Source organism: Aythya marila, assembly GCF_965140915.1.
Source record: "Aythya marila genome assembly, chromosome: 1".
Lineage (NCBI taxonomy): Eukaryota > Metazoa > Chordata > Aves > Anseriformes > Anatidae > Aythya > Aythya marila.
This window is the reverse complement of record NC_139042.1, coordinates 30,281,098-30,308,858: the sequence shown is the minus strand read 5'-3', so window position 1 is coordinate 30,308,858 and position 27,761 is coordinate 30,281,098. Positions and strand designations below refer to the sequence as shown.

Sequence of the window (27,761 nt, the reverse complement as noted above, 5' to 3'; positions counted from 1 at the left end):
CTCCTGACCTAAGAGGTGATAAATACCAATTCGTAATGCCAAAAGAGGTTTTATTTTAATTAACCTCTTCAGCATTGAAGTTTTATACTATTTTACCAATACATGCATTTGCATGTAATGCATTTAAAAATACCTGCATGAAGTGAAGTGCTGCTCTCTTCACTCCTTAGAGAGCACCAGAGATGCTGACTCTGATGACAACCAGATTTTTTTGGAGGGTATCACAAGGTTTTGGAGCTCTTGTGCATGGTTGAAGGTCACAAACAAACATTAGGTTCTCAGAAACACCCATCTGAAGATGAAAATGGAAAACATGCTTCTTGCCATGATACCAAGGGGCAATAGAAATTATTCTTTTTCCTGCACTATTGCCATTTTGTCTCCTTGTTGAGAGGAGAATTTCATTCTCTTTTGGGAGAAAATCTGTAGTAATGGCATCATCTAATACAAAAGAAAAGACAGGCACCAATTTTATGATGAATTAGCTTATAGGAAAGTTGGGAAACAGCCTCCAGTTTTAAAGAAGCGCAATGATGTTTTGTGGCCGTCTGATGCAATCACCTTCACTCCAACATTGCCTGGTGCAATACTGACATCTTGCCCTCGACCATCAAAATCTCCTGGCTAAGAGACCAAACAGAAATAAAGAGGAACTAAAGAGCATTTAATGAGGATGAGTTTTAGCAGCAGCATGCTCGCTGAGAAGCGTGGTTTGAGTAATCCCATGGCTATTTTCAAATTCAGGCTGCCTCGAACAAGGGAGTGCAGACCAGATCCACTAACCCAGGCAGCAGACAGCTTTAATTAGCAGTCTAATTGGGCAAAGGTGAGCATCCCAAGGATGTAGACCATGGTCTTCCCTCCCAGGAGCACTCCAAGCAGCACACTTAGGGGGGTCATCTCCTCCCACACCAAGGAGAACCTGCTCCATCTCTCTTGGCCTCTGTTTACAATGGTTGAACATCTTCATGCTACATCATATTGGTGATCTGAAGCCAAACCTTCAAAACAAATTTATGCTCTGAAAATAATCTGAGGTTTCTTTACAGCATCTCATGAATTGGACTACTTCAGGCTTCTTCAGGGCTTCGCTGGAACTGCAGAAATCCTGCTTGCACCAGTCCGTCCGTGAGCCATTCCCATGGGAAAGGCAGAGATTTGGCCCCACGTGCTTGCAGAAGAAGCAGAGTTAAAAAGGCACCCTGCCCCAAGCCAGTCACAGGACCGGCACAAACACTGAGAGCAGCGATTTTCCTTTATCTCCCCCCAAACCAGGGCTGCATTTACACCATCCAGGCAGATCAAGTCTTTAGAAAGCTAAGCATTGTCTTGGACTACAAAGTGGAGGAGGCTTTTTTTTAAACACCATGCTAAATCCTCTCACAACTTGCTACTGTGACCACTTAAGAGTTTCAGCACTTTGATACACTCCCCAACATAAATTTATGTTACTCATCTGGCACTTATTTTACACGAGAGCCCATGCCCATACATAGTCTATACAACTTCCTTCATGTATACATTGAAGGAAGATGGAAAAAATTAGACCATGCCAAAAAAAGCTGTCTTACCAGACAGGAGCCGCTGCCTGAAGGGTGTATTTAGAAATCGGAGGGCAATTTAGGAACAGAGTCACAAACACAAGCCAGAAGAGGAAGGAGAAGCAGGGAGAGGGGAGTTTTCTTGTGGGCATTGAGCGCTTCCAGACTGCATCAATAAATAACCAGATGGACCCAACTCTTTTTCACCTCCCCAGGTAACAGCAATACCAAACGTGTCATTTTTCAGGTGCTAGAAACCCAAGTAGGACATGGACTCGTGTCTGTTGTCACAGATGCTGAGTTTGGACCCTGGTGCCTTCTCTTTAAGCCTGTGAGCAGTCTGTCAACCCTGTGTGGGCAGCAGAAGGGGGTTCCTGCAGAGCAGAGCTTCCAACACTGTTATCTACACCAAGAAGGAACTGCAAGGAATGAGGAATTGCAAGCAATGCAGCCACTTCAGCCCATGGTCTCACGGAGAATTGAGGCTGGTGGGCACCTCCGGGGATCATCCCATCCAGCCTCCTGCTCAGAGCTGGGTCAGCTGCATCAGGTTGCCCAAGGCCATGTCCAGGTGGCTTTTGAAGATCTGAGGACAGCAATGCCACCACCACTCTTGACAGCCTGTGCCATTCATCAAATTCACAGTTAAAGCTTCTTCTCATGTTTAAGAGAAACGTCCTGTGCTTCGTTTAGTACCCACTGCCCCTGGCCTGGCGCTGGGCACCCCTGAACAGAGCCTGGCTGCGGCCTCTTTGCCCCCTCCCTGTGGGGATTCCCAGCCCTGGGGGAGATCCCCCTGAGCCTCCTCTTCTGCAGGCTGAGCAGTCCCAGCTCTCCCGGCCTCTGCTCACAGGAAGGCCTTGTAAAGACAACAGGCAACATCCACATCCCTTCAGCCACTCAGCAAATCATCTTGTAGGAGACCATCCAGCTGATCGAGCATTTCTCCATAAATCCATGCTAATTCCAAACACCTTCTCATCCTTTGGGGATCTGGAAGGAGTTGCCAGACTTACCTGCCACACCACCTTGGCATCAAGATGAGGTTGACAACTGTGTCCATCTCCAGCTCCTCCTTCCTGAAGGTAGAAGTGACATTTGCATTTCTTCCAGCCCTCAGGAACTTACCCAATTCCCACGTGCTGTTAAAGGCATTCAAGAGCAGCCTCACACCGACACTGGTCCATGGCAGGCCAGATACGGCAGATAGCTTGGGGATTGCAATATTCCAGCCCAAATTTCTGCCTTTGACACAATGACCTGCCCAAATAGTTTATATTTGCTCCTCAACACCTTCAAAACACGCGAGAACTGCTAAAACCATATGACTTAATCCTAAATAAACCGAGTCATGCCGTGAAGTCATTAACACAAAGGAGGGGAAGCAGAGAGGCACCCAGCTGTGAGGAGCTGACAGGGGATGGGTGCTGACAGCAGGGACAGCACCTCCCTCCTGCACAGGGCCCAAACCATCCCAGGTGCTCCTGATGCAAGGATTGCAACATCAACATGCTAAATCAGGTGCAAATACCAGGCCTGACCAAGCCATACTGGTTGGGACAGCACAAAAACACACCACTTGCTCCTCTTACTCCTCTCAGACAGGAGCCACCAAACCCTAGCATGACTTTGCACAGTAAAGCCCGGATTGCCTAAGTTGCACCATCACCAAAACAGAGTAAAGAGCTGTAAAACCTGATTTTTTCAACCCCTCTCAACTGTTCTCTCAATTGATGAGATGGGTTTAAAAAAAAAAAAAAAAAAAAATCCAAGGGAACCGAATTTAAACTAGGCACTCACAGCTACATTCTCAGTGGCTAAGTTACAAAAGAAGAAAGGTAAAAATAAAATCTCAGAAGCGTGAAAGTTGTCACTGGAATATTTTTAGCTGAAATGAGTCACAAAGCCTGAGGAGGACTTTTTTGCAGTGCTGTTGGGGGGAAAATAAAGTCACAACACAAAGTTAAAAGCTACAGAGAGCTTAAGACACTTGTTGCTTCTGACATGATGCAAAACCAAGTTTTTTTTTTTTTTTTACACAGAGAGAGGTATCTGAATGTAATGGATTACACAAAACCCTTTCAATCCAGGAAAGAACAGGCAAGTCACAGGGACAGGAGAAGCCTGTAGGTATTTAACTGTACCTAAAAACAAAAAGGGCATTATGGCAGCTCTCCTAACCAGAGGAGGAATTCAAAGTTGAACATCAGGAAGGGCAACATGCAGTCCAAACGTGACCTAGAAGAAGAGGAAAGTAAAAGTGGGGAAAGAGAGAACTTCCACTTGTTGATCATGACTGCAATCCAGGGTTTAACAGGCCTGCAGCATGTCTCCATGCATCTGCTGTAGGAAGTGACAGAAAAGGTTCACTCAAAACAAGAGCAATTTTGCATAAACCAACAATTATTTCCTAAGATCTGTGTTGCATACACAGCAACCTTGTACAGACCACCCCCAGAAGCCCACCTCTTCTTACCTACTCAGGAAAAAGAGACCATAAAAATGATTTTCTTTTGACAAAGTTTTTTTTTTTTATGTGAAAGTTTAATATTAAAGTCTATGACAATGGTATAAAGAATTCAGATTAAAGTTTTTTGTTTTTGTTTTTTTACACAGGGCAGAGCATACAGTCACAGAAAGCTCCGCCATCAACTCGACAGGGATAGAAGCACATTCAGGGTTGATTAAAGTGCAGTTTCATGGCAATTCCAACACCTCCGTTTCCTTTTCCTGCATGTGTGCAGTTGTTACCCATGTGTTCGACAGCGCTGGTACCAATCCCCTCCGAAATCAGGTTCTGCCCGAGTGCCAAATCTCTGTGGCTGAGTCCCCTGCTGCTTTTTCCACAGCAGTAAAGATGTGAGAGCCGTACCCAAGACAGTGCAACTGAGGTGGCTTTGTGGGACCATCATGGGAAGAATGAATCATCTGCCCTGGAAATATGTTTGCGATCACTGCTTCAGCCTATTTACACATTCTTGAGACACGCAACTTGTACAAGGGTGTTGATATTTATGTAATTCCATAAACTTAGTGCATTACAGACACAATATGCAGTTGTAGCCACAAAGAGCAGAGCAGTGGGACAGTTTTCAGCTATTCCTCATTTTCTATATGCCACGGATGAGATGTATGGCACGGGTTAAAAGTTAAGGAATTAGAGGACAAAATACAGTCAAGCAACGACAAAAAAAAAGCCACGTGAGTCTGGTTGAGGTGGTGGAATTGAAGGCTAGACTCCTACCCAAAAAAAAACAACTAAAATCAATCCCTGAGAAGGTAATTAATCTCCAACATTTAACCATGACTAGAAGATGAAGTGCAGCAAAACATTTTGAAGTGGAGGATTTGTAATAGATCATGTTCATGACACGGTTTCCATGTCAGTGTGAAATTAACACCTGCACAAGGACTCAAATGCAGTGTTAAGACTGAACTCAGTTCTAAACCTTGGCTAATTGGTTTGCTTTGTTTTGGTTTGCTTTTTCCCTCACGTTCACAACCGTTCATGTATGTACAGCCACACAGAAGGATGCAAGATTCACAGAAAGCCATGAGATAATGTACAAACAGCATAACAAACATCAGAACAGTGTGCCAAGGAAGACTTTTGTCCAGACTAAGAAATTCCTCAAGTATATTAAAGAGGGACAAACAAGTAACTCTTAGCAAACTTTTCAAATTTTGGTAAGTTAAACCTAGAGCTCTCAACACCAAGAGCTTGCTTCAAGAGTTAAATCTGCCTGGTAACAACAGGAGTTAAGGCCTGTGATTTAACAGTGGGTACCTGAGGTCAAACATCAATCTAGCAGTGACACAAGCAGTAAAAGTGGTTACTTTTTAATAATTTTTTTTTTTTTTTAAAAGAAGGCTCTTGCATCAGTCTGCACCCTCATTTCTATTTCTCTGCTCAACTCAATTAGTTCAGAGAAGGGGAGACTCCTGGCACAAGCAGTACTTTTAGAGCCAGGTCAGTTGTCTCTTCATTTATACTTGACCAATAACATGAAAAAATGCAGCAGGTACCGCTTCAGAGGAACATTCAGCTAATTTTAGACACTCAGATACTCACAAACACTCTAGGCCAGAATTTCACATAAGGAGGATCCACCCTAGCACTGCTTTGGCTCTGCTGATGGACTGATGCTGCCCACATCAAAGGAAAACACACAGAGCAATGAAGCTCCGAAGCAGGGATCCACACCTACTCTAGGGAAGCTCACCCTGTGTCACTGCTGCTTTCCAGCCATGGGGAAATGCAATTACCCAGCACAGCTGCTGTTCTCACAAGGAAATGTGAACCTCTGGCAGAACAGAAACATGGTTTTAAGAGTTCTCAGTATACACCTTATTTTGTTAGACCGATGTCTTTCAGAAGTGTCGAGTAGAAAAGCTGAGCCTTTGCTTTATTGTCCAGCACAGATATCTCCTACGGTGCTTCTTCACACTGAATTGCTGGGGTTTCCCACGTCTCCTCGTCTGCTGGGTGAGTTATCCGTGCTGGCTGATCTACGGGTGCTTCCTCACCACAGGCTGTTAATTCATCTTTTTCTCCTCCTGCTAACTGAAGGTCAGAGCTACAGGACCGATGAGATCCATCACATTTGTCTGTCAAAGTCTCTGCTGTAGTTTTGGAGGGCTGGCCAGTCTCTGTTCCAGCTTCGGGTTCTGCTTTTAAGAAGAGTCCAAACACGTCATTCCGTACGATGTACCGAACACACTGCAGGATAACATTCCTTTCGTGTCGGATGTCCTGGGCCAGCAACTGCAAAGCAACAAAAGACCCAGGAGAAAACAAATCTGATTAATAGAAGGAACTCACAGCTAGGTTTCATGGAGTTTTTTTTTTTTCTTTCTTTTGCAAGGTGTGTGCAGGAAAGTAGAAGATACACTGTCAGCAGAAGGCCTGGCACAGCACAAAAAAGGTGTGATGAGGTATCTGGAAAGGAGGCAAGGAGGGAGCTGCCCTTTGGGAAGCAGCAGCAGCTGCTACAGCAGCACAGGTTGATGGTCAAACACCACTTCTGCAATGAGAGGCTCAGAAGGGCCGCTATACTACTTACAAATGTTCCACTGAAACAGATGAAAACCCTGAAATGCCCAAAATGAAGGCGTTTAAGTGCCACTCATGTAGCACTGTTGATGAACTAAGGTAGCATGAACATGCTGACAAGTCTCAGGTGGCATAGAAAGCCAGTGAATACACCTAACTACTGGGAATTTCCTCCTCAGTTATCTCCCAGAGTAGATCCAGATGATGAAATTCTCCTATTATGGACTACAAGAGACACCCAAACTAAAGAACGCCTTCTAGGCCATGGGCAGTGCAGCAGGGTAGCAAGTCTGTGGGCATCTCTTAAGCTTTGCAGGCTATCCTGTATCTGTAATTTAATAGCCCATGCATCTTTTATTAGCTAATACCTGAGTGAAAGATATTTTAAATACACAGAAAGGGCATTTTTCAGCACCTACTAGACTGGGGGGTTTAAATAGCAGCAACTATTTTGGGATGTACTCCACCAAGCTAGGTCTAATAGCTTAAACTGGGCTCGTAAAGTCACAGAGAAGCTTGCTGCTGGGAGTTTGTGGTCTACACCAGTCACTTTGCAGTACATATTTCTGTTTAGGTTTATTAAGAGGTGTTGCAAGCAGCTCTCACCAGCTATTACGAGCACTGGCACCTGTAACCAGCTTTCCTAAGCCTCCTGCCTCAAGCAGGAGGTGCACAGCAGGGCAGGGAGGGGGCAGTGTAATGGGAATCTCTCTGCAGGAGGAAATGCTGAGCTCCCAAAAAGCCCGATAAAGGCACAGGTGGGACACCACCACCCCACCTTTTTTTTTTTTTTTTAACTGCATTGATAGATAACAGCAATGCAATGCAGGCCTTATTGTTCTGGTAGCATTGCTAAACACACATCGTTAGCGTGACTACAATAAACACGCTTAGTAGTGCCCAAACTGACTGTCTAATGAGTGCCAAGACATCTCCACAGCTATTTCCCTACCTTCTACCCCCTCTCCTTTTCTTTTTTTAAAGCATTTCACTGAGGTGACAGCTTTTTCTGAGCCATACTACTACTACACTTTTTGGACACGTTTTCAGCGGTGATTCACTACCAAATTTCAGCCTCGCTTCCTCAAGGTTTTTATGCAGCAGAAGCCTACCTGCAAATCTCAAGCGCCCCTCTGTGATTCACAGCCCCAGCACACATCCCTGAACAACAATTTTAAACATTAGAAAGCCAAAAAAGGGCAATTTTAAAAGTGGGCTATACTGGCAAGCTACAATTCAGACTTCCTTGTTCTGCCAGCATCTCTAATGCCTCTCCCAGCATGCAGGACCTTCATATGACTTTTTTCCAGAATCTTCACTGCTTTGATCACCCACGACTTTGAAGAGCAAGAGATAAAGACAACTGCATGCTCGGGGAGCTGCACAAAGGGCAAACACTTCCTTTTTCAGGCACTAGCAGCTTTAATTCTTGGCAGCAAACGCAGTATGTGCTAAGAGGACTATCAAGGGATTTCTCCCGGACCTGCAGCTTGGGATGTGCCTTCCCCAGTATCTCTTGCCTCAACATCCTGTGCTGTATCAGAGCCCTGATGTCAGTGGCACCCGGCTTTCTCCTGAGCTCTGCCCAGACTCTTTCTTTGGCAGGGAAGCTTCATGCTGGCTATTCGCAGGATCACAAGCACAGCCTACCTCCTCTTGCCCTCCTGGCCAGTACTGCTTTGAGCACTTAGTAAAAGCTTTAGCATGGTTTTTATCTCTAACAAAGAGAGCTAAAGTTCCAAACAGGGTGCTTCACATCGTTACTCAGAACTATGACACCTCAGAACTGCCCCCTACAAGTCTTTTGACCCTTCTGAGACAGCCTGCTCTTCAAGGCACCCGTGCTGTCACTTCCTCAGAGTGGACTAAACATGCCTAGAAGGAAATCCATGCATCTGCAGGCTGCAGCTGTGCAGTTCAAGTCACCAACACCCTTAAGAAGAAGTCTGACTGCAGCTGAAGAAGCTGTCTCCTCAGTCAGGTGGCTGAATAGCAAAGCTGGGCACCAAGGGAGAAGGATCAGCACCAATCTGACAGGGTCACGTACAAATAAATTACAGAGTATTACCACAGAAAGGGGAGAGGTAGGAAGAAAGGTCTTATTCTTTGTGCAGCTCATTTTAGGCACGCAATTAAGTTGTCACCTCTTGCTCAAGGTCAGTCATTACCTGAACACACACCAGGGTACTTGTATGTCTGTTCCAGCATCTACACTCGGAGGGAAACACTCCCTTGGCTATTTTAAGCCAAGGCCTTTGCTCCAGCTAAGCTAACAAGGTGCTCTAACTTCCTGCAGGGTAGAGAACCACTCACACAGAGCTGCTCTGGTGCAGCAGCCATCGTTTTAGTGCTCACACTTACCATTTCCAGCAGGGTGGGGCGACGCTTTGGAAGGAGAGGTAACGTTTTCTTGGCCCGTTTATCAGGGCCTCTGGGGGAACCCGCATTTGTATTTGAGGTTCTCAATGTTGTGTCCACAGATTCTGGAGGTTCTTGCTTCAGCTTTGGATTCTGATGAGCTTCAGGAGTCTGAGGCGTGTTTCTGAGCACAGCCTGTTTTTCCTCAGGTTTTGTTGCAATCCTGACAGAGACTTCTAAAAAAAAACATAACAAAACCAACACTTATCTCCTAGACTTAGCATGCTTATATCCCCACACACTGGCAGCTCATTAGTACTCCTCTTACTCACATAACCTGATGTAAAAAAACATGCAAGGATTATTTGAAAGAAGGGAGGCTTTTGTTTGGCTTGGATTTTTCTGTTTTGTTTGGTTTTGGCGTTTAAATGCAAAGAATCTTCTCTAAACAGTCACAGAACAGTGAGATACTTTAATACTTCTGCCTTTTTTTCAATATACCAGAAGGGAGGTGTGGTTGACTTTGAGAAGTTGAACAAGATTTTCAGCTCTGCCTCGTGGAAGTACATTGCTTCCTCTTTACAGCATAGCTTGCTGCAAGCTTGGCAGCTGAGAGAAGTCACTGCACAGGGGAGAAAATGCTCAGGTTCAATTCCCTGCTCAGTGGATGCCCTCTGTAACTCCAGGTAAACCATCTGGGGCAAGAAAGGGATGTTAATTAACTGCAGAACAAGGAGCAGCAGCTCTACCACACGCTGATGTACACACTCAGAGAAGCATGAAATCCGAGCACTATAGAGTGCAGGTCTTACTGCAAAACCCAGAAGCCTTCTGAGGAAAAAACCCTTAAGGGCATGGAAATTAGTTCACTGCAAGTGTGTAACAGCACTCTTCTGGCTCTATTCAAACATGATTTGAAGCAAGACTCAAGACAGGCTGCTTTCCTTCCTCCCCAACACCCCTAGAAGCCTTGGGAAGCTTGATGATACGCACCCTAACCAAAGAAATTTACATCCACCCTTCAACCCAGGTCAGTGCTGAGAAAAGGCAAACAAAGCAGGGGAAGAAACCCACTCAATCTTCCAGGAAACGCTATTTGAGATGTTCTGAAATATGCTGTAGGGCTAGAAAAAGGCCAGGAATTAGACGTGGCACAGCCCAAGTGGACAAGGTCGTTGCAGTGCACCAGCTGACTGCACAAGTGCCCCACTCTGTCTGGGTACTTCTCCAAGATGAGGAGTTATTGCTGTACTTGGGAACAAGCAACGGCTCACACCATAACGTAACCCATTTAGTGCTCAAACTGGGAGGAAGGAAGAATGGGGAAACAGACTGGGAGGAGGATGACATATGCTTTCACTCCTCCCTGCTTCTTTATGCAGGACTCGTACCAGTACCAGCATGCCACCGAAAGCACGCTGGAGAGATCTCAACACAGCAAAAACATCCCTCTGCATAACCTTTACCAAGCTTATCTCTTCACTTTTATCTGATGATTTTTAAGCTTATACAAGACAGCTCTGAATTACAGCACCACCAGACAGACCCCAAAAAAATCAAGGCAGTTCCATAAGCAGCTGTTTTGGAGATGCAGCCAATGCCACTGAACTGGTATTATTTTGACAGCTTGGCTGATGTTCACAAGCTGCATTTTATCCTGCAACACCTATGCTTTATCAACAAGTTTTGAGTACTCAATGCTTGCAGTTTACACCAGCACTGTGAAGGAAAAGAGAGCAGAGTATGAGTGTATACACACCTTCAGGCTCACTCTCAGAGGCACTGCCGTAGTTGGCTGACAACGAACTCAGGGCTGAAGTGACCTGCTTGGGAACAACTGTCATCCCCAGCTTCCCATCTTCAGCTGCTTCTTCATCCTTGTCAGACTCTGCGGGGGAAGAGAAGCCAAGATGATTTTTTCCGAGTTCTCCTGTATGAACAGCCACCTTAACTGATCATGACAGACTGATAGGCACCATTGCTCAACACCGTGGATTGATAAAGAACATACCTGCCTACTCTCTACAGATATTCTGTGGAAAAGTTTCCTTACCACTGATTTACAGTTAGCAAAGCTATGGAAGCAAGGTGAAGTTCAGATTCCCTGAACAACAGCTTGGGTTTTCTTCACATATTAAACATAATTACAGGTTTGTTATAAAGCTCAGGGGAAAAAAAGAGAGGATTTCATAATATGTTTTGAAGTCTCGCTGGATTTAGTCCTGTGGAGGCAGGGGTGGGGATTCAGAAAGCCAATAATTTCACAACAGTTAGCCTCATGCAAAGCACGAGCAACAAAAATTCTTGGACAGTAAAAGAGATCATAAGGGACATTTTAGGGCCTACGCCACAAATTAAACAAATATGGTTTCAGCAGGACTTCAGGCTGATACTTAAATCTCCACAGAGTATTATAGATATGCATGAGTAAGTGAGGTACTGCAGCCTTACTGTAATATTACTGCTCCAAAAAAAGAATACCAGGAAGGCAAAAAAGAGGCAAGAAGCACAAAAGTGATGAAATGGCTACTAGGAAAAGCCTGGTTGCAGTCTTATTTTCACAAGGAAGTTGTGCCCTCTCCTGCCCCCCATCTGTTTAAGCTTGAATATCACACCTCACAGGAAAGCTGCCCGATACTTTGTAAGCAGATATGCTGTAATAAACACTTTTGAGATCTTTATTTTTAAATCACAAGTGTTTGGCTATTTTCTTCTAATATATCAACAATTGTCAACTTGATTTATTAGAGCTCATGTTGTATGCTAGAATAACTTCAGATAAATACACAGGTCTTTATCTAAAGCTACTTATCTGCCTCATTTTACTCCTTACGTTTTCTTAGAGGTTGATTCTCTTTAGTTTAGTAGTCACATCAACTCCCAAACACACTGGAAGTTCAGGGAAATGCAGTGCGTTTTCCTACCAGAACATACTGCATTCACATAAATTTAAGCAATTGTAAAGCTCTGACATTTACTCCAAGTTATGTTGATTCATAACTGCTCTTTACTTCTATCGCATTCAAACTGAAGTGCACACTGGGGTCAGATGCCTTTTTTTTTTTTACACTAAGCTTAAAAACCATCTAGCCACATGAAATGAAAAATGAATTAATGAATAAGTTAATGAATATGCAAAAATCAGTTTGTAGAAACTGTTAAAAGTGACAAACTTCTCTGCTTCTTGGCTAATTAGGAAGACACTTACTGCAGTACATTCTCTATTTGACAGTACCACCCTTGGAGGATGCATTATGAACTACTGACTAGAATTGACTGTTCCAGGTCAGTTTTAGACCTGACAGGCTGATCTTACCTGATTTCTGTTTATAAATCAGGAGAAAAGTGTCCTTTTCTTCATCTCATTCAATTTCCTTAGCTTTGAAGGAACCAGCTAAGGAATAGAACTTCAGTGAATGCATTATGCAAAAAAGGCATTGCCTCTAGAGAAAGGGCTGCTGCTGTTTGAAAGCTCTAAATACTCCAACAAAATGCTTCTATACAGCAAAATCATGGCTTTCAGTGGTATGATTTTAAAAGAAAATGTTTGTTCTACTTAACTGTATAAAAATTCAACTGCTTTTAATAACGTGTGATAACACATTCCTTTTCTACCTATTATACCAGAAGTTACTAGCTGTACTTGGTATAATTCAAATTTCTATCATTAAGCAAAACACAGATGCTGGGGAGAAATGCAGTTCTGTTTGATCACCCCTCATTTCCCAACTAGCTGAGATTAGTGGAATAAACACATCGCACAGGGATGCTGAGCTCTTGTTCCCACTAATTGGAGATTGTTTTCCAGAGGAGAAACTCAGCATCCAAAGTCTTTCCAGGGGATGCACTCTAGCCCTATTGCTAAAAATAGAGTACAAGCCAGCTTACTTGCCATATTCTAAGAGCACTACATCATCACTGACTATATTATAAATAGTTGAATCAGTGGAGTTTATATTGCTGCCAGCACAGGGAAAACAAAACATGCTCACGAAAAACCTAAGCAGCAATACTTCAGAAAATATACACATATGGAAAATATCAAGAACAAGCTAGATAACTTAGCAAAAACTGAAATTAAGGGGAAAATGCTTGCATTTTAATGTCATTTTAAATGATTTAACTCATAGAAGGCAAGACATTGTTTTCATGCTCTCAGTGTTAAAGGACAAAGGGATATTAAATAGTCTTTAAAAATGATTGTTGTCACACTGCTTGATGGTTCCAAAATGCCCTGGCTAGCAGGCCAAACTTCCAGTACCTTAATTCAGATGCTATTGTTTCTCCCCTACCATTGTGCCTACCTCATGAGACTCCTCTTCACCCCCAAAACATAGGCAGCTAGTCTCCCAGTCAGTCTCCACCTTCCTGAACACCACAGCAAAAAAAAAACCTGTATCTTCCTAAGAAATCTAGCTCAGACCAAGGACAAGCACCAAACCACCAAGTGTACAGACATTTCTGTACATTGTCTTCAACACTGTTCCATTTACTGATGCCAATCCCTATGGTCTCCTTCCCAAAATTACTGATATCAATTCCCTAAGGCTTTTGCCTTATTTTCCCTTTGCTGCCCTTTAGTGTTTTGAAAAAAGGATTCCTTATCTCTGGAGATTATGGATAGAATAAGATTATGGTCAAGTATTTGTTTTTAACAAAAATAGAACTGAGGTGCTCCCTTAAGAGCCCAGAAACCCTCTTCATTTTGATAGCTAAATATTGATTTAAAGCTAGTAATGTATTTGGGAATATGACGCCAAGACAAATATCCAGCGTGGATATTTTTCATATTCAAGACACTCCTACTTCCCGTCTCCCCTCTTCAAATTAAGATGTTTTTGATAAAAGAAATCTGATGCTTCAAGCAAAAACACTTCAGAATAACTTGCTAGATTTTCCCTGTGTTTATATGATTAACTTGGCTTGCAAGCAATCTTATGAAGAAGTTCTTAATGCTGTCAGCATCCTAAACATTGTGTCAGCTTTTCTAAATCAGAACTTTTCACCTTCTTCATTGACTTTGGATTTTAGGTTCTTCACCAACTAGGCCTGTAGCAGGAAAGTAGGGCAGAAGCTGCTTGAACTGCAAGATTTACCCCATTTCCTTTAGATAAAGCACAGACCCACTCCACAACAGTTACTGAATTTTCTTAGAAGACCACGTCCTGAATCAGGATACATCTGTACAGAAGTCTCCAGATAAAAGGAAGTTCTAAACCCAACCTTCACACACTGGGATGTTGGCCTACATTCAAAGTTATAAATTTTTGACCCTGCTGACCCTAGAATTATTTTAGCCACAAAACTGGACTTTTTTGTTAATAACAATGAGAAGTATGACAACAGGCTCTGTAGTATTATCGTCCAAGCATACTGGAAAGCCTTTCATTAGTCTTCTACTAAAAGAATTTATTATAAACATGCCCAATTAGCCCTCTTTCCATCAAGGACTAAGTTTGCGTGGTGTGTTTATTTTTTAAATCCCCAGTTCTCCCCAGAAGCTGCTAGCTGCACAAGAGGTTAGTAATAACTTAAGCAGTGCTACATGAAGTTTTTCATCTTACCAACATCACTGTTTGCCAGAAGACTGAGAGGGTCCACGTCCTTCATGCATGGCTGAGCCTCCAAAACAGGCTGCTTTTCCTGTTCTTTCTCACACGTGCTGTTCTCGGGTCCATTAGCTTCGTTTTGATTTCTTTGTGATGGTACCTTATCATCGCCACCATTTTTCTTAAATTTCTTCCAGAACTGGCGCTTCTGTTTCCTCCTCTGCCTTCCTTGCTGCCCAGGCCTCTCATCTTCAGCTTTCCACATCCCCTTCATCTTGCTGGAAGAGAGAAAGGAAGTTCACAGAAATGACAACCTGACCACACGCAGTCACAAACCATCTCACTGGCAGGATGTGACCAAGCTGGAACCTTAGTGAAGAGTTTGAAGTTGATGAATTTTATCTTTTAACAAAGGCAAAGGGCTAAGCAAGCTCCTTGATCACCTACCATGTGAAGACAGTGTTTTCATTTCAAATTACAAAATCAATAAACATTCACTGCACTTAAACAATGAAGTCACTGAAAACAGGCAGAGCATATGTGGAATTAGAAGGTAGGCATCTACTGTTAGTATACTTCCAGTTCTTAAATCTTTTTCCAGCTACAGCTCAGTGAAGAATTAATTTCAGTGACTGCCTACCCTTGCATCTAGTTAACAGGCCATTCATCTCTGGTAGAAGAGGCAGGAAAGCTTCCATCAGGACAGCAGAGTTTAAAGCAAACTACAGAAGTATAGGATGAGAACAGCATGCTAATTCCACTTGTCTTCTAAACATGTTTGTAGGAAGACAAACCTGGACAGAATAACTCAATCTACAGACAGAATAGGTGTTAACATCAGAAAAGCAAATACAGAAATGAAAATGTAAGCCTCCTGAAGATACTTATTTTCAAGTAACAAAAACAACCACGAAAGACAGATCTGACAATCTTGAATGAGTCCCATGGTTGATTTGGCTCAGCACTCTCTCCCTCAGTCTCACCAACAGCATAGCAGAGATCCTGTTAGCTAGGGCCTTTGAGTTAGCCCTAGTCAACTGCGTAACACCATGCCTGGTCAAGAGCTTCTTCCTGACACTTCTCCCTGGTTCTTGAGCCATTTATCTTAAAGGACAGCCCCAAAGGTACATTTCTAACCTGGCACCTTGTCACTGATAAGCAACCAGCAGAAGATCTGTTTTTTGTGCTCTTCCTTCCCTCACAAGCAGTCACATTTCTCATCTTTTTCCAGCGTTCAGAAGCTAACTGCTTAGGGACCCTCTCCAACCAGAGATGCTCACAAGACACTGATAGTTTCGTGTCATGCTGTGGGGTGCTGTGTAAAGCTTTCTATTTCCCAAAGACTTGCAGAAAAGTGCTAAATGTTGTGAAAAAGAATGTCCTCCAGTTTTCATTCTGATGAATAAGATGGCCATTTGACAACTACTCTCCCTGGAGTTAGAAGAAACACTAACTTTTCTATTTACCTCTTCACACCTATGCAAGTTTTCTTTTGTGATACCCTTCTAAGCTACCCACCTCCATTTGCACAGAAGCGTTTCCATTTGTAACTCATGTTTCCCTCTTCTACACCTTTCCAGTTGTAAGCTCTTCTTGAAAGGAGAACAGGACCAGGTTTAGCATTCAAAATTGCTTTATATCATGACAAAACACTCAGTTCTCCAGTCATTTTTGACTGTCTAGCACTGATTTCTCAGCCATCATTGTTAACATCACCCACCTTAGCTCTACTGTGATTCAAGAGAAGCCACCTCCTTCCTGTGCATCAGTCTCTCATCCACAACATCAGGCTGATGTTATCTCCCATAACTCACCTCTGTTTAAGACCAAACTGCGTTCTTGAATTGTACAACAGGGCTCCATGTTCAGGATATTGTTGTAAAACAGATGCTACTGAGCACGTATAGGCTCAATTAGACATTCCATCCTTGGCCAAGGGTTAAAAAATACCTTGGATTTCCCTGGGGCCCCAAACACCCAGAAAGAAGCCCCAAGGTCACAAATATCCCAACAAACCTCAGCCTGGCATCTGCCTTCCTCTACTGCAAGCTGTACTCATCACTTCCCATTCAAAGAGGTGGAAGAGCCACGCTCTATTAATTAGCTGTTGCAAGACACCACACAGACTGCCAAAGTGGTCCTTCTGCATCTCTAATCTCACACGCAGGGATGCTGAGAATTAGCAGTTGTAAAGCACTTCAGAGAACCACAAATGGAAAGTGCTGCAGAAGTGTTAAGTATCTAATCCTTTCTAAATCTTCCTTAGCTATTTGCTTTAATAGTACAGCTTGCAGAGAACAAGCTCTATTCTATTTTTGCCTCGTGCATCAGTAAGTTTGCCAGATAAGCACCAATTCCAGAATCTTTCCTGTTGATACACCAAGCAGAAGCGACAGGTTTTTGGACAGCAGATGAAGCAGACAGGGCTAGCAGTTCAGGGGAAAAAAAATACCAAGTTAGTTTCTAAAATCAACCAGAGGTAAAAAGTCAAAGTGAAAGCAAACAGCAACCTGTGGTTTTTAGGGCTTTTTTCTTCCCTAACAATTTTCCAGCTATAAAGTTCCTGACACATCTAATAGATAAGCATGGAATTTGACTGACATTTAACACTACATATGGTCTCTGACTCACAGTTCACCAGAAGAGCTACAAGAGTTACCGAATAAACCTGTAGACACCACGCAGTTTATTACTCTGACAAGCAAAACTCATCTCTGCTTAGAAGAATCTCTAAACATAATTTTACATTTGTAGCTTTGGTCCCTCCCGCACCTTTTTAATCTTTTGGAGGAAGAAAAAGATGTTATTTCAGTCTTTTATAAGCCTTTCCTTCATAAGAGGCAACTGTGCACTATTGCCTTTAACAAATTATACTAGCCTCACACAAACCCTATCCTGCACTAGTTCACCTTATTTAAAATAGTGAAAGTTCTTTTTTTTTCCAAGGAGATGAAAAAGTCAAATGTAATTTAGCAAAAGTCCCTTCGAAGTAGGTCCACTCCTGCCTTCTGGCCCAGTCATTCCAGTATAAACAAGTAAACCAACAATCCACCACTCCTAGGTTATCTAAAAGTCTTCCCACAGGCCCTAAAGCAGAGCTAATGGAGCTGTTTCCATATAACACTGACACTGTGGAGAGTAGAAAATGAAGCAATAATAAAGTGAAAAGTAATTCACAGTATCAGGGAGACAAAAATCCAAGAGGACCAAGGACTGGGCCTGTAACAAAGGTAGCAGGTAGATAATGAAGATGGAGGGTAAAAAAAAAAAAGCAACAAAAGCATTGCTTAAGCTATGAAAACAGTTAATTCTTCCTCTGCTCTTCACTTAAAGTTTGATTTATCATCTGAAAGTAGAGCGCTAAGAAGCTAAATCCACTCCTAAAATCTCCCTGGACCATTTTCAGGCATAAGAGGATTAGACCAGTAGATTCATTACGTTCTATCCCCATTATTTCTTTCTAAGAAACCAAGGTTAGGGTGATCTAACAAATGGCTGCTAGAATGGGCTTTTCTCAAACAAGCCGGAGTGCAGAATTCAGCAAGAACATCAGGTTTCTAGACCAATTATTGTTTAATTTCACTGAAGTGGACTGCGAAGCACTGTAAACAAAAGGAACACTACATCTGCAATTTGTCAAGTGGCCTGTCCCCTGCTAAAGTCAGCGAGATGGTGTGAACAGTGAATGCATTGAGTACTTGGACACCACAGTAAGAGAGCGTACCTTCCTCTTCATGAGCTCAGAAGTAACAGCTTTGTTTTGAAATGCTTACCCAAACTGTGGGGTAGTCAGAACTTCTCCCCTTTCTTCCTTCTCCATCTGCATCACCTTCTTCTTCTCGATGTTCGCTAACGTAGGAAAATTTCTAGGAGAAAAAAAAAAACATTCGTTCTTCAGATGTTCACCATAGCTGGTCAATTCACCCTTTATCAAACCAACATCCTCTAGAAGCATAAGAGATTTTTAAGGTGTTTCATGGAAAGGCAGCAGCCCGCTTCTTCCTTCAAAAGGCATGGCAAGGAAAAGCCGCCTGAGTAATTACGCTTACTTACATCAATACCAAGAAATCCCATAAATTGGCATTGTTAGATTTACATAAACAGACGAGCTACAGACAAACAGTACAGTCATGCTTCTGGTCCCTCAACCTGCTCCTACGCACAACAGGGCATGATTTAGTCCTGCAATTTCACTTTATGGTGCTTTAATTGGAGTATTTGAGGGATCCTGGGGTATAACATTCCTTTAGCAAAAGGACAGCCAGACTCTTCTGCAAAAAAAGTTTGCAAGAACAGCTTCTGGGTGAAAACAATTCCCTTAATAGGATAGCTAAGGAAAAAACCTACACGCTTCCTCACTATGGGGCTTGCATACTGACCTCTATTACACCAATATTACTGCCCCTTTTTCTTCCAGTTTCAAGAATTGCTAAGTCATGCAGACAAAGAAAACAAACCTACTGTTATAATCATCTCACAAACCACCCCTCTCTTCCCACTCCCCACCCCCCTCACCATTCCTCCCTGTGGATGAACACCACACTGGTCCTAACATGCAAGGCCTCCTGTAAATTGCTGTCAAAGCCTTAACTGGCTGCTGTGTAAACACCAGTTAGCTAAATCCCTGTGCTTTGAGATAAAGGTAGGAAATGGGAAACACCCCCACCCATCTCTGGAGAACAGCACAGAGTATCAATATTTGGTAAGTCTATTAAGTTTAGTGATATTCCATTTTCAAACAGCTCCTTACTATAAGCGTAGCTATCAAAAAGGACACCTAGCTTTAATTATTGAATCTTATCACATGCATCTCCTCCGTTTTACAGCAAGAACATTCTGCTTCACACTGATGGAAGACAGCTTCAACCGCATACCAAGAGAAAAAGATGAAAAGTATTTTCTAAGACACACCTAAGCAGAACTTGTCTCGTTCAAGAGGATTTGAGTATGGGCTGTCAAAGTCTATTTTCATTGGATTTCTCCCAGAAATCCACCACACAGCTCAAATGAGCACAGGGACATGTCTCTTCTGTTCTTCCCCATTAGCTACATTCCTTCATCCACATTATAAAACTCCCAGCAAACAGCAGGTGTGGAATGAATTATTTAATCTTGAGAGTTTTACATTCAAAGACCCCTGTGCTTGGCAGCTCTCCACAGTTTTAGGATAAAACTGAAGATGCTTTCCTTCACATGAGTAAGGCCCACAGGAAAAGTGCTCTTTAAATGAGTTAACTATGCCCAGAAGAACCCCAAGCTTGTCTTAGGCACATTTTTATTCTTTTAAGAGGACATATGGGAAGACCCTTAATTCTGGAGGAACAAAGTGTCTTCCAAGTGCTCCTGCAGTTATGCTGATTAACGACATATTCAGACACGCTCTCAAAACGTGGTTTGAGACACAACTGCCTCCCACTCTCATTCCTCTGAGTTACCACTCCCTCTACTGAGCCACCATAAAGGACTCTGTGAATGCTTTTAGTTCAAGATTCAGTGCCAAGACAGACAAACTTCCCTCAGAAAGCCTCTTCAGTTGACAGACAGGAGCTAACAGCTGTAGAAAGCTCAAATTTGAAGGCTCAGTGTTCCTGCAAAAGTACATCTGATAGCACCTGTACTGATTATCTTCTCCAACTTGGACTGAGAGGTTCAACAGCATTTTACTCATTATCTTTACCTCACTTTGTTATTGCATGTGCAAGCACATCGCAGCAGCTAGATCTATCCAAGGAGGCAGCAAGATCCACGTCATCCCAAAGTGGAGGCTGATGCCTGGTCTTGAGGTACAACTACATCATGGAGCCCCATGGTTTACAAAAAAATCAACAAGAACAGCTAGTAAATACTCAAGATAGGCCAGAAAGATTTTTTTGACAGAGTTCTTATTCAGGCAGGCTAAATTTACAAAGACTGCTCCTGAACGATGTGTGACAAGGGCCCATGCTCAGTGCCTCCAGATAAAGGGCTACGTAACAGTATCTGATGAGCTGACCCAGGTTTATATCCTTCTCTGAAGGTATGCCCTCCTCCCCCTGTAAGATGTGGTTCCTAAAATGTTAGCTACAGGCACCACTGAAAGAGAAGTAACCCAGCACCCAGGTCCTGTAAACAGCTTGTCACAGCTTGACTACAGAAAGCCTCATCAGTCAACATAAAGCCTTTACAAACCCCAGTGACTTCTTGTAAGAGGGAGTTAAACCAGGCCCTGATGGACAGACAGTTTTGACAGAAGTCAGTACTGCCCAAGGCAGCAGCCGCATTTCGTAACAGCTGCAGGTTCCACCCAAAGATGCTTCTATAACCATGTGGAAGTTTTTCAGCAGAAGGTGTCAAGGTAACACTAGAAAACTCAAAGGCTAAGACTATATCTGCACCAACAAAATGATATGCAGGTAAAGGACACTCTAACCTTCCAGAGACAGGATATGGTAATACAGAAGTGTAACTAACCCAGTGTGCCTTAACAAATGATGATTTTTCAGTAAATGAATCACATATGACATTGGCTACTGCACTCATAGCCCAGCATACTCCATCTTGTCCACATAAACTAGCTCTAAGGAAGCACTGGTCAAAAAAAAGCTTTGCCAATGCCTAGCTGAAAACAGACCTGAGCTGTTTCTACAGCACTTTGCACTGAATTTGAGGAATTCAAACTGAGTTTGAGGAAGCTGATGAAATCCCCTTCCAAGACTCCCAGGCGTTTTATCAGGCAGTGCATCTCCAGGGTGATTTCACCATGAGGCAGTTTTATTACTGGTGCACAGCAGCAATCCCAACTACTTCTCCCATCCACATCCACCTTAATCTAACAACGCATCCAATCCACTTGGCTTTGTCTTTAGCTTTATCAGACCCTAATAATTCATTTTCCTTATTATGTACTTTAACTACTATGAAAGCACCACCAGGGAGGATGCCAAGCTGTTCTAGAACTATCATTATTCAGCTAGAGGATCACAAATTAATAAGAAGTGGTTTGGCTGACAGCACCAGCCCTCATTCATTAAGCACATGCTCAGCCTATCAGATAAATTGCAGGCTTGGACTGCTGTATTTCCTGAACTGGACCAAAACCCAGCAGATTATAAGCAGCAAGGCAGGCAGGCAGAATTTAGAAGCAATACACAAGATAAAGTCATCCGGTGCTATATTAGAACCTAAAAAAGAAATATATTTAATCATTTGCTTCAGCATCAGAGCAGCTTTGTCATGTTTTCTGATAATCTTTCTAACCAGTTCTTCCTGAGAAAACAGCTGGCCTACCACAACTCAGATTTCACTTGGAAAGAATGGAAGACAGCAATGCCACATTCTGACACACTAAGGAAATGCACTGCTGGTAATCCCCCCCTAAGCTTGCATTTAAAAGTGCTGAAGACAGCACATTTCCCAGCAGTTACAGCAGACAGGACAAATCAGAACAAGAAAAGCAATTGTAATCACCGAAGCCAATGTCCGATTCCACAACCAGTTGTCTGCAAAACAGAAAAACCATTAGATCCTGCACAATTTTGTCTCTATCGCTGCCCATTTAACTTCAGATTGCCTGCCTTATCAGGTTCAGTAGGCCAAAAGCCATTAAAAAAAAAAAAAACTTTCAGGTAGAGACACAAGGACTGAATCAGCAACCAGGCCATCCTATAGAAAGAGTGGGAAGGAGCATTCTGACCTGGCATGCTTAGTGCAGAGATACTCACTCATTACCAGCTTGCCCCTCTCCCTTTCCTCATCATGAGTAATGCTGCACTGTAAACACAGCCTCTTTCCAATAGATGTTAGCAAGAGACAACTGAGCAGCACAGCAGCTGATTAAAGAGAAAATCTCAACTCTAAGTAATTTATGAGAGCTGAAAGAACAAGCAAGACAGAAATGTTAGGGATGCAACATGGAAATAAGTACATTGGATCTTTTTAGGTCATAAGTAGTTTGTTTCTAACTAGCTTGTGATGATTTATTCTTAGCTCTGACTAGAACTTTTATGAAGAAAAAGGATTTCTCCTTTGACCACAAACAGAAGCTGCCTACTAGTTCAGACTCCCTCTGGCACCCCCCTTTTCTTTACCATGCAGTGTTTACTGCCAGTGAACAGCAGGTCTTCAGTGCGAAGTTGCTGCTTTGCTGGAGACCCAATTAATGCCTCACAAAAGCTTCCTTTGTTTTTAAAAGAGAAAGTTGGGACAGCTTCCTCGCTGTGCAAAGAGTAACACAAGCCACCCAGGCAGTCATTCCACACACATCCCTTACAGCAAAGAAGCCTGCACAGCAGAAGTACCAAATTAAGCCGCCGCACTGCTCCATCTAGTGGCCGCGGTTCGGAAGGCCCTCCTCACACACTGCCTTTTTCCTTGGTCATGACTACACTTAGGCATTTCCATTTGTTTCACCGTCCCAAACAGAACGAAAAGCTCGCAACCTTGTACCACAGCCAAATCATACTCATCTGTATGAAAGAACAGTATCTACCAGAGTCTCTTGAAAGTCAACAGAAATATTCTCAGGCAGAGCATCATCCTTAGTTAACCATGGCCTTGAGTCACAACACCCAATCCCCAAGGAGACAGGACATAAAACATGATCATACATTCAATTCCTGCTTCCCTACTGTCCTGGTACACAGTAGGGTGTGCACGCACACACCTTGAACACCATTTCAAAACTTACACCTTAGCACCATCCACTTTCCTACAACATCCCAAAATACATTTTTCAATTTACAAAAATGTGTAAGTTGAAAAGAGACCCTGCATGTAAATATGCACTTTTCCCCTGAGGCCCACACTTAGTTTTTTAACAGTAGCTCTTAAGACAGAAGTCTAAGGACATTGTAAGAAATAAAGACTTATTGGGATAACTAAAACAAAGACTGTCAGGGGGAGGGACATTTAGAACCAAAGGCACTAAAAAAAAAAAAATACAGCCCATCCCTATTCTTTTGTTTTTGTTTTTTTTTTTTTTAAGTACTTTTTTTGAGAAAAAGAAACCTTGGAATAAGAACTAATCCAACACCAAACCTGTACTTGCCCAGACCACAAGCAACTCCAGAATAGTTAACTAAGGCATTTTAAACCACAGAAGAAATTTTTGTTTCCTGATCAACAAAAGCTGTTAAACAGATACCAAGCAATTCTCTTCATTTGAGAGAGGAAAATCACACAGGTGGTTGTTATTCTCATTTAAAGAGACCACCAGTACAATGCCAAAGCTGATCATCAGTAAACTTGATGTGATTTGTGTCACTTCCCACTGTGCATACAAGACTCTTGGCCATGGAAGCAAACTCACAAGACTGGATTCCAAGTCAGAGACAGAAGTGAGGAAAACCTGCATCATCTTTCATCAGCTGAAGATCAGACTTTTTCAGAGTAAAAGAGATGAAAAAGGCCACTGTAATAAGGTCTTTGAAAGTACAAAGATTTTTTACAAAGATTTTTTTTTAAACACTTAGTGCTGCTAAATAAAAGTTACACCACTCACATCACAGAATGTGAAATGAGAAGTAGCACTTCCACGTGAACTTAACCTGGTATCCCAGCTACAACGCGAGTCAGACTGCTTGAGGTATCATTCATGGATTCTTTTTTCCATGAGAAGTGTCAAGCAATGCAGGAATGTCTTGAAAGTTAGAACTCCCTAACAGGATCTACCGAAATGACTCCAACTGTGAAAGTTTGCACACAGGAGAAAATGTTACCAGTGCAGTCAGTACAAGAGCTGCAGATTTCTCAGCTATTAACACGCACACACAACACTCTTCTGACATAAATGTCTCTGATCAGGAAAGGAATGGATCATCCACCTAACCTGGGGCACCCAAATCAAACATTTGGGGAACCTCAGTGCCTGCCTGGCTTTCTACTACCTCCACTCAACCCATCCTGATGTGGTACCTCAGGAGTTCTGCAGAGCCAAACAAAGCTGCCTACTGTCCTTCTGGTGCCATCCAGTTACCACTCATGCTACATACATAAAACATGTTCACAGGTCACGATACTCACTTTTTTCTTTCTTCTCTCCATTTAGCAATCTCTTCCGGACTATCTAATTTTATTCTTTTAGCACCAGGTCCATGTACCTACAGAAGAATTTCACAGGTCTTTTAAGGGGGACAAGAAGAAAAAAAAGCACCCAAAAAAAAACAAGAACACAACAATTGTATCAGCATCATATTGCTTTCATCTCCAGTAGTGCTGAGGCTTCAGACAGCAATCACAGAAGGAATCTAAAAGAAAGTATCTCCTGGAGAAGAGGAGGCTCAGGGGCGACCTTATCGCTCTTTATAGGTACCTCAAGGGAGGCTGTAGCGAGGTGGGGGTTGGCCTGTTCTCCCACGTGCCTGGTGACAGGACGAGGGGGAATGGGCTTAAGTTGAGCCAGGGGAGTTTTAGGTTAGATGTTAGGAAGAACTTCTTCACTGAAAGGGTTGTGAGGCACTGGAACAGGCTGCCCAGGGAAGTGGTGGAGTCACCATCCTTGGAAGTCTTCAAAAGACGTTTAGATGTAGAGCTTAGGGATATGGTTTAGTGGAGGGCTGTTAGCATTAGGTTGGACTCGATGACCTTGAGGTCTCTTCCAACCTAGAAAATTCTGTGATTCTGTGAATCCATTAGAAAACAAAAGTATTGAATATTCTCATTTGTAAGATCCCTATAACAGATTCAACTCAGAGGTGCTACATTGTTATTCCAGACAGTGACAAAGCCCCAGAAGAACAAGAAGGGCAGATGGGAAGAGTGTACAGATCTGTATTTTAGGGCCAGCCGGGATACCTACGTTCTTCCAGTGAATCTGAACCAACTTCTCGTGGGCATTGAAATTGCAGCCTTCTTCTGTGCACTGCAAGATAAAGGGAAGAGGTGAACTTAAGATACAAGAACACTTTATGCAAGCAAATCAGAGCAAGCATTTAGGCAAAGGTCAGAGTCAGTGCCAGATGATTGCACAGCTAATTGCACAGAGCATAAGCCACAACTCCAACGGACATGACTAAAACCAGTTAGCAGTGTCAGTATACTTGTAACTTCCATGTGGTTTTTGAATAGCCAATGAAGCCAACATGCCTGGTTACTGGAGAAAATACAAAGTTAAAATAAGAGAAAGATTTGCAAGGCTGTCAAATTTCTAATTTTATTACTTCTTTGCAATAAAGGAACTCATTTTTAAAGTGCTTCTCCTGTACAGCATTTTCACACAGGTTTTTAACATGCTACACTGATATCACTGAAGTAATTCATAGCACTGAGAGGAATTAGCAGTGACTCATGAGAATGACATTAGAGTGAGTTTAGCAATAAAACCAAACTGAGAGCTCCCCCATGACAGGGATCACAACAAGTCCTGGTATGAGACTTTTTCTAGCTCAGGAGTCTTTGCTAAGTCTCCCATTCAAAGCACGGCTGCAGCTATCTACTTAGGCATGAAATCAAAAATCAAAGTGTAAAGAAAACAAGCCAAGCTCATCAACCTGTGTATGTTGTGAAATATGTTCATCATACTTCTCCTGGTTTTTATAGCCACGGTCACAGGTATCGCAGTAGTGGGAGAAAACTGGCTCCTTTTTCTTTTTATTCTGGGAAGATAACATATCAGGACAGTAGTCAGAAGACAGTAAGACATTTTAATTAAATATTTACATATTTCACATGTAATCATTCAAACATGCTTCAGAGCATCTAAAACAACACAAGGCAAAGTTCAAGTCTCTTATCTTCCAAACAAAACACACTGCACTCAGTCCTTTCCACCACCTTCACCAACTTCCTTTCAGTTATCACTTATGCAAACATATAAGGCAGACACAGATTCATCAGCAGCTGAAAGGAGGACAGGGTATAGCTCAAGTCTCCTAGCCATCTAGTCAGTCCATGGCTGTTCTCACATGACAGGCAAGAAGAGCTCAGGGGGCAGCAGAGATCCTTCCCTCTCCCACCATACACAGCAGTGGGACCAGGCTGAAAACACAGGGGACGAGTAATGTAATTTATACAACTGAACATCACCACAGTAAGAGCTTTTATGGACTCTACCTGTTTTAGAATGTTACAGATATGCCATTCCTTCATTGGGCTCAGGATTTGCAAGCTGATTCATGGAATGGGTTGGATAAGGCCTTAAAGCCCACCCAGTCCCAGCCCCCTGCCATGGGCAGGGACACCTCCCACCAGCCCAGGTTGCCCAAAGCCCCATCCAGCCTGGCCTTGAGCACCTCCAGGGATGGGGCAGCCACAGCTGCTCTGGGCAGCCTGTGCCAGGGCCTCACCACCCTCACAGTGGTGAATTTCATCCTACCTTCATTTAGCTTCCCTTTGCCCTGTCACTACACTCCCAAAAAAGTCTCTGAACAAGCCTAACTCCTGCAGCCTGTTTTTAAAAGAGACATGCTTCAGTGCCTTGATCAACCTCATCCCCTCCTCTGGGTTCACTCCAGCACATCCACGTCCTTCTTTTGCTGAGGGTCCTTGAGCTGAACACAGTGCTCCAGGTGGAGACTCATGAGAGCAGAGTAAACATGGAGAACTGCCTCCTGCAACCTACTTTCCATGCTTCTTTGGTGATAGTGTATTGAAAAGAAGGCACACGTGCCCACGAAGACAAGCCCCACGTGGCTGCCACCACCACCAGATTCACACAACAGCAAAGATGAGAAGCGACCCCTGGAGGAGGTCACACAGCCCAACCCACCGCCCATCCTTACCTTCTGCTTGGCATTGCCACCCGAAGACCGCTTACAAAACGCGGGCGCTTGCTCTCCTTGCCAGTCGTGAGGAAAACTACCATTCCCACCTTAAAAAAAGGAAGGAGAAAAGGGGGAGGCGTCAGGCACAGCCAGCAAAACCCACGTGCACCTCGTCTGAGGGCCTGGAACGGGGAGGGACCGAGGTGAGGCCGCGGCTCTGGCTCCCCCCCACCGCCCTCAACGCCCCCTCACCAGCTTGCGGCCCCCGCGGGGGCTCCCGGTAGGCGGGCGGGTACCACGGCGGCGGCGCGTATCCATCGTGCGGCGGCGGCCAGAAGGCGGGCTCCCAGGGGGGAGGCGGCGGGCAGAAGAGCGGCGTGCGGAGGGGCGGCGGGTACCAGCCGAAGGGGCCCACCTCGGCCAGGCCGGGCCCGAAGCCACCTCCCCCGCCGCCAGCAGCAGCAGCACCGCCCGCCTGCATCGTCCCCACGCGCCTCTGGCTTCCGCTCTGCGCGTCACTTCCGGCGCGCGCGGCGCTTTTATAGGGAAGGCGCGGTGGGGGCGTGGCCACAGCCGGGGTGGG

The 27,761-nt window shown here is 43.5% G+C and overlaps 1 protein-coding gene across 1 annotated transcript; it reads right to left on the bottom strand.

The window, feature by feature from the left end:
• Positions 1 to 4,078: 4,078 nt before the first annotated feature.
• NUFIP1 (nuclear FMR1 interacting protein 1) lies at positions 4,079 to 27,680 on the bottom strand. Its single transcript, XM_082782308.1, has 10 exons — positions 27,431 to 27,680; positions 27,197 to 27,285; positions 25,967 to 26,071; positions 25,276 to 25,338; positions 24,501 to 24,577; positions 18,275 to 18,367; positions 14,517 to 14,779; positions 10,712 to 10,840; positions 8,956 to 9,188; positions 4,079 to 6,306 (listed from the first exon to the last, which is right to left on the bottom strand). The coding sequence occupies exons 1-10, from the start codon at positions 27,657 to 27,659 to the stop codon at positions 5,971 to 5,973; spliced, it is 1,617 nt and encodes a 538-aa protein (XP_082638434.1). The 5' UTR covers positions 27,660 to 27,680; the 3' UTR covers positions 4,079 to 5,970.
• Between the last annotated feature and the right edge of the window lie 81 nt (positions 27,681 to 27,761).

Bases quoted from the DNA above. Each gene is read 5' to 3' on its own strand.
- NUFIP1 (XM_082782308.1), bottom strand. From the start codon at position 27,659: ATGCAGGCGGGCGGTGCTGCTGCTGCTGGCGGCGGGGGAGGTGGCTTC. The intron at 24,578-25,275 runs GTAGGTATCCCG...ATTCTTCTGTAG, and splicing joins TTCAGATTCACTGGAAGAAC to GTACATGGACCTGGTGCTAA. The intron at 18,368-24,500 runs GTGAGTATCGTG...TTTTTCTCCTAG, and splicing joins TGGAGAGAAGAAAGAAAAAA to AAATTTTCCTACGTTAGCGA.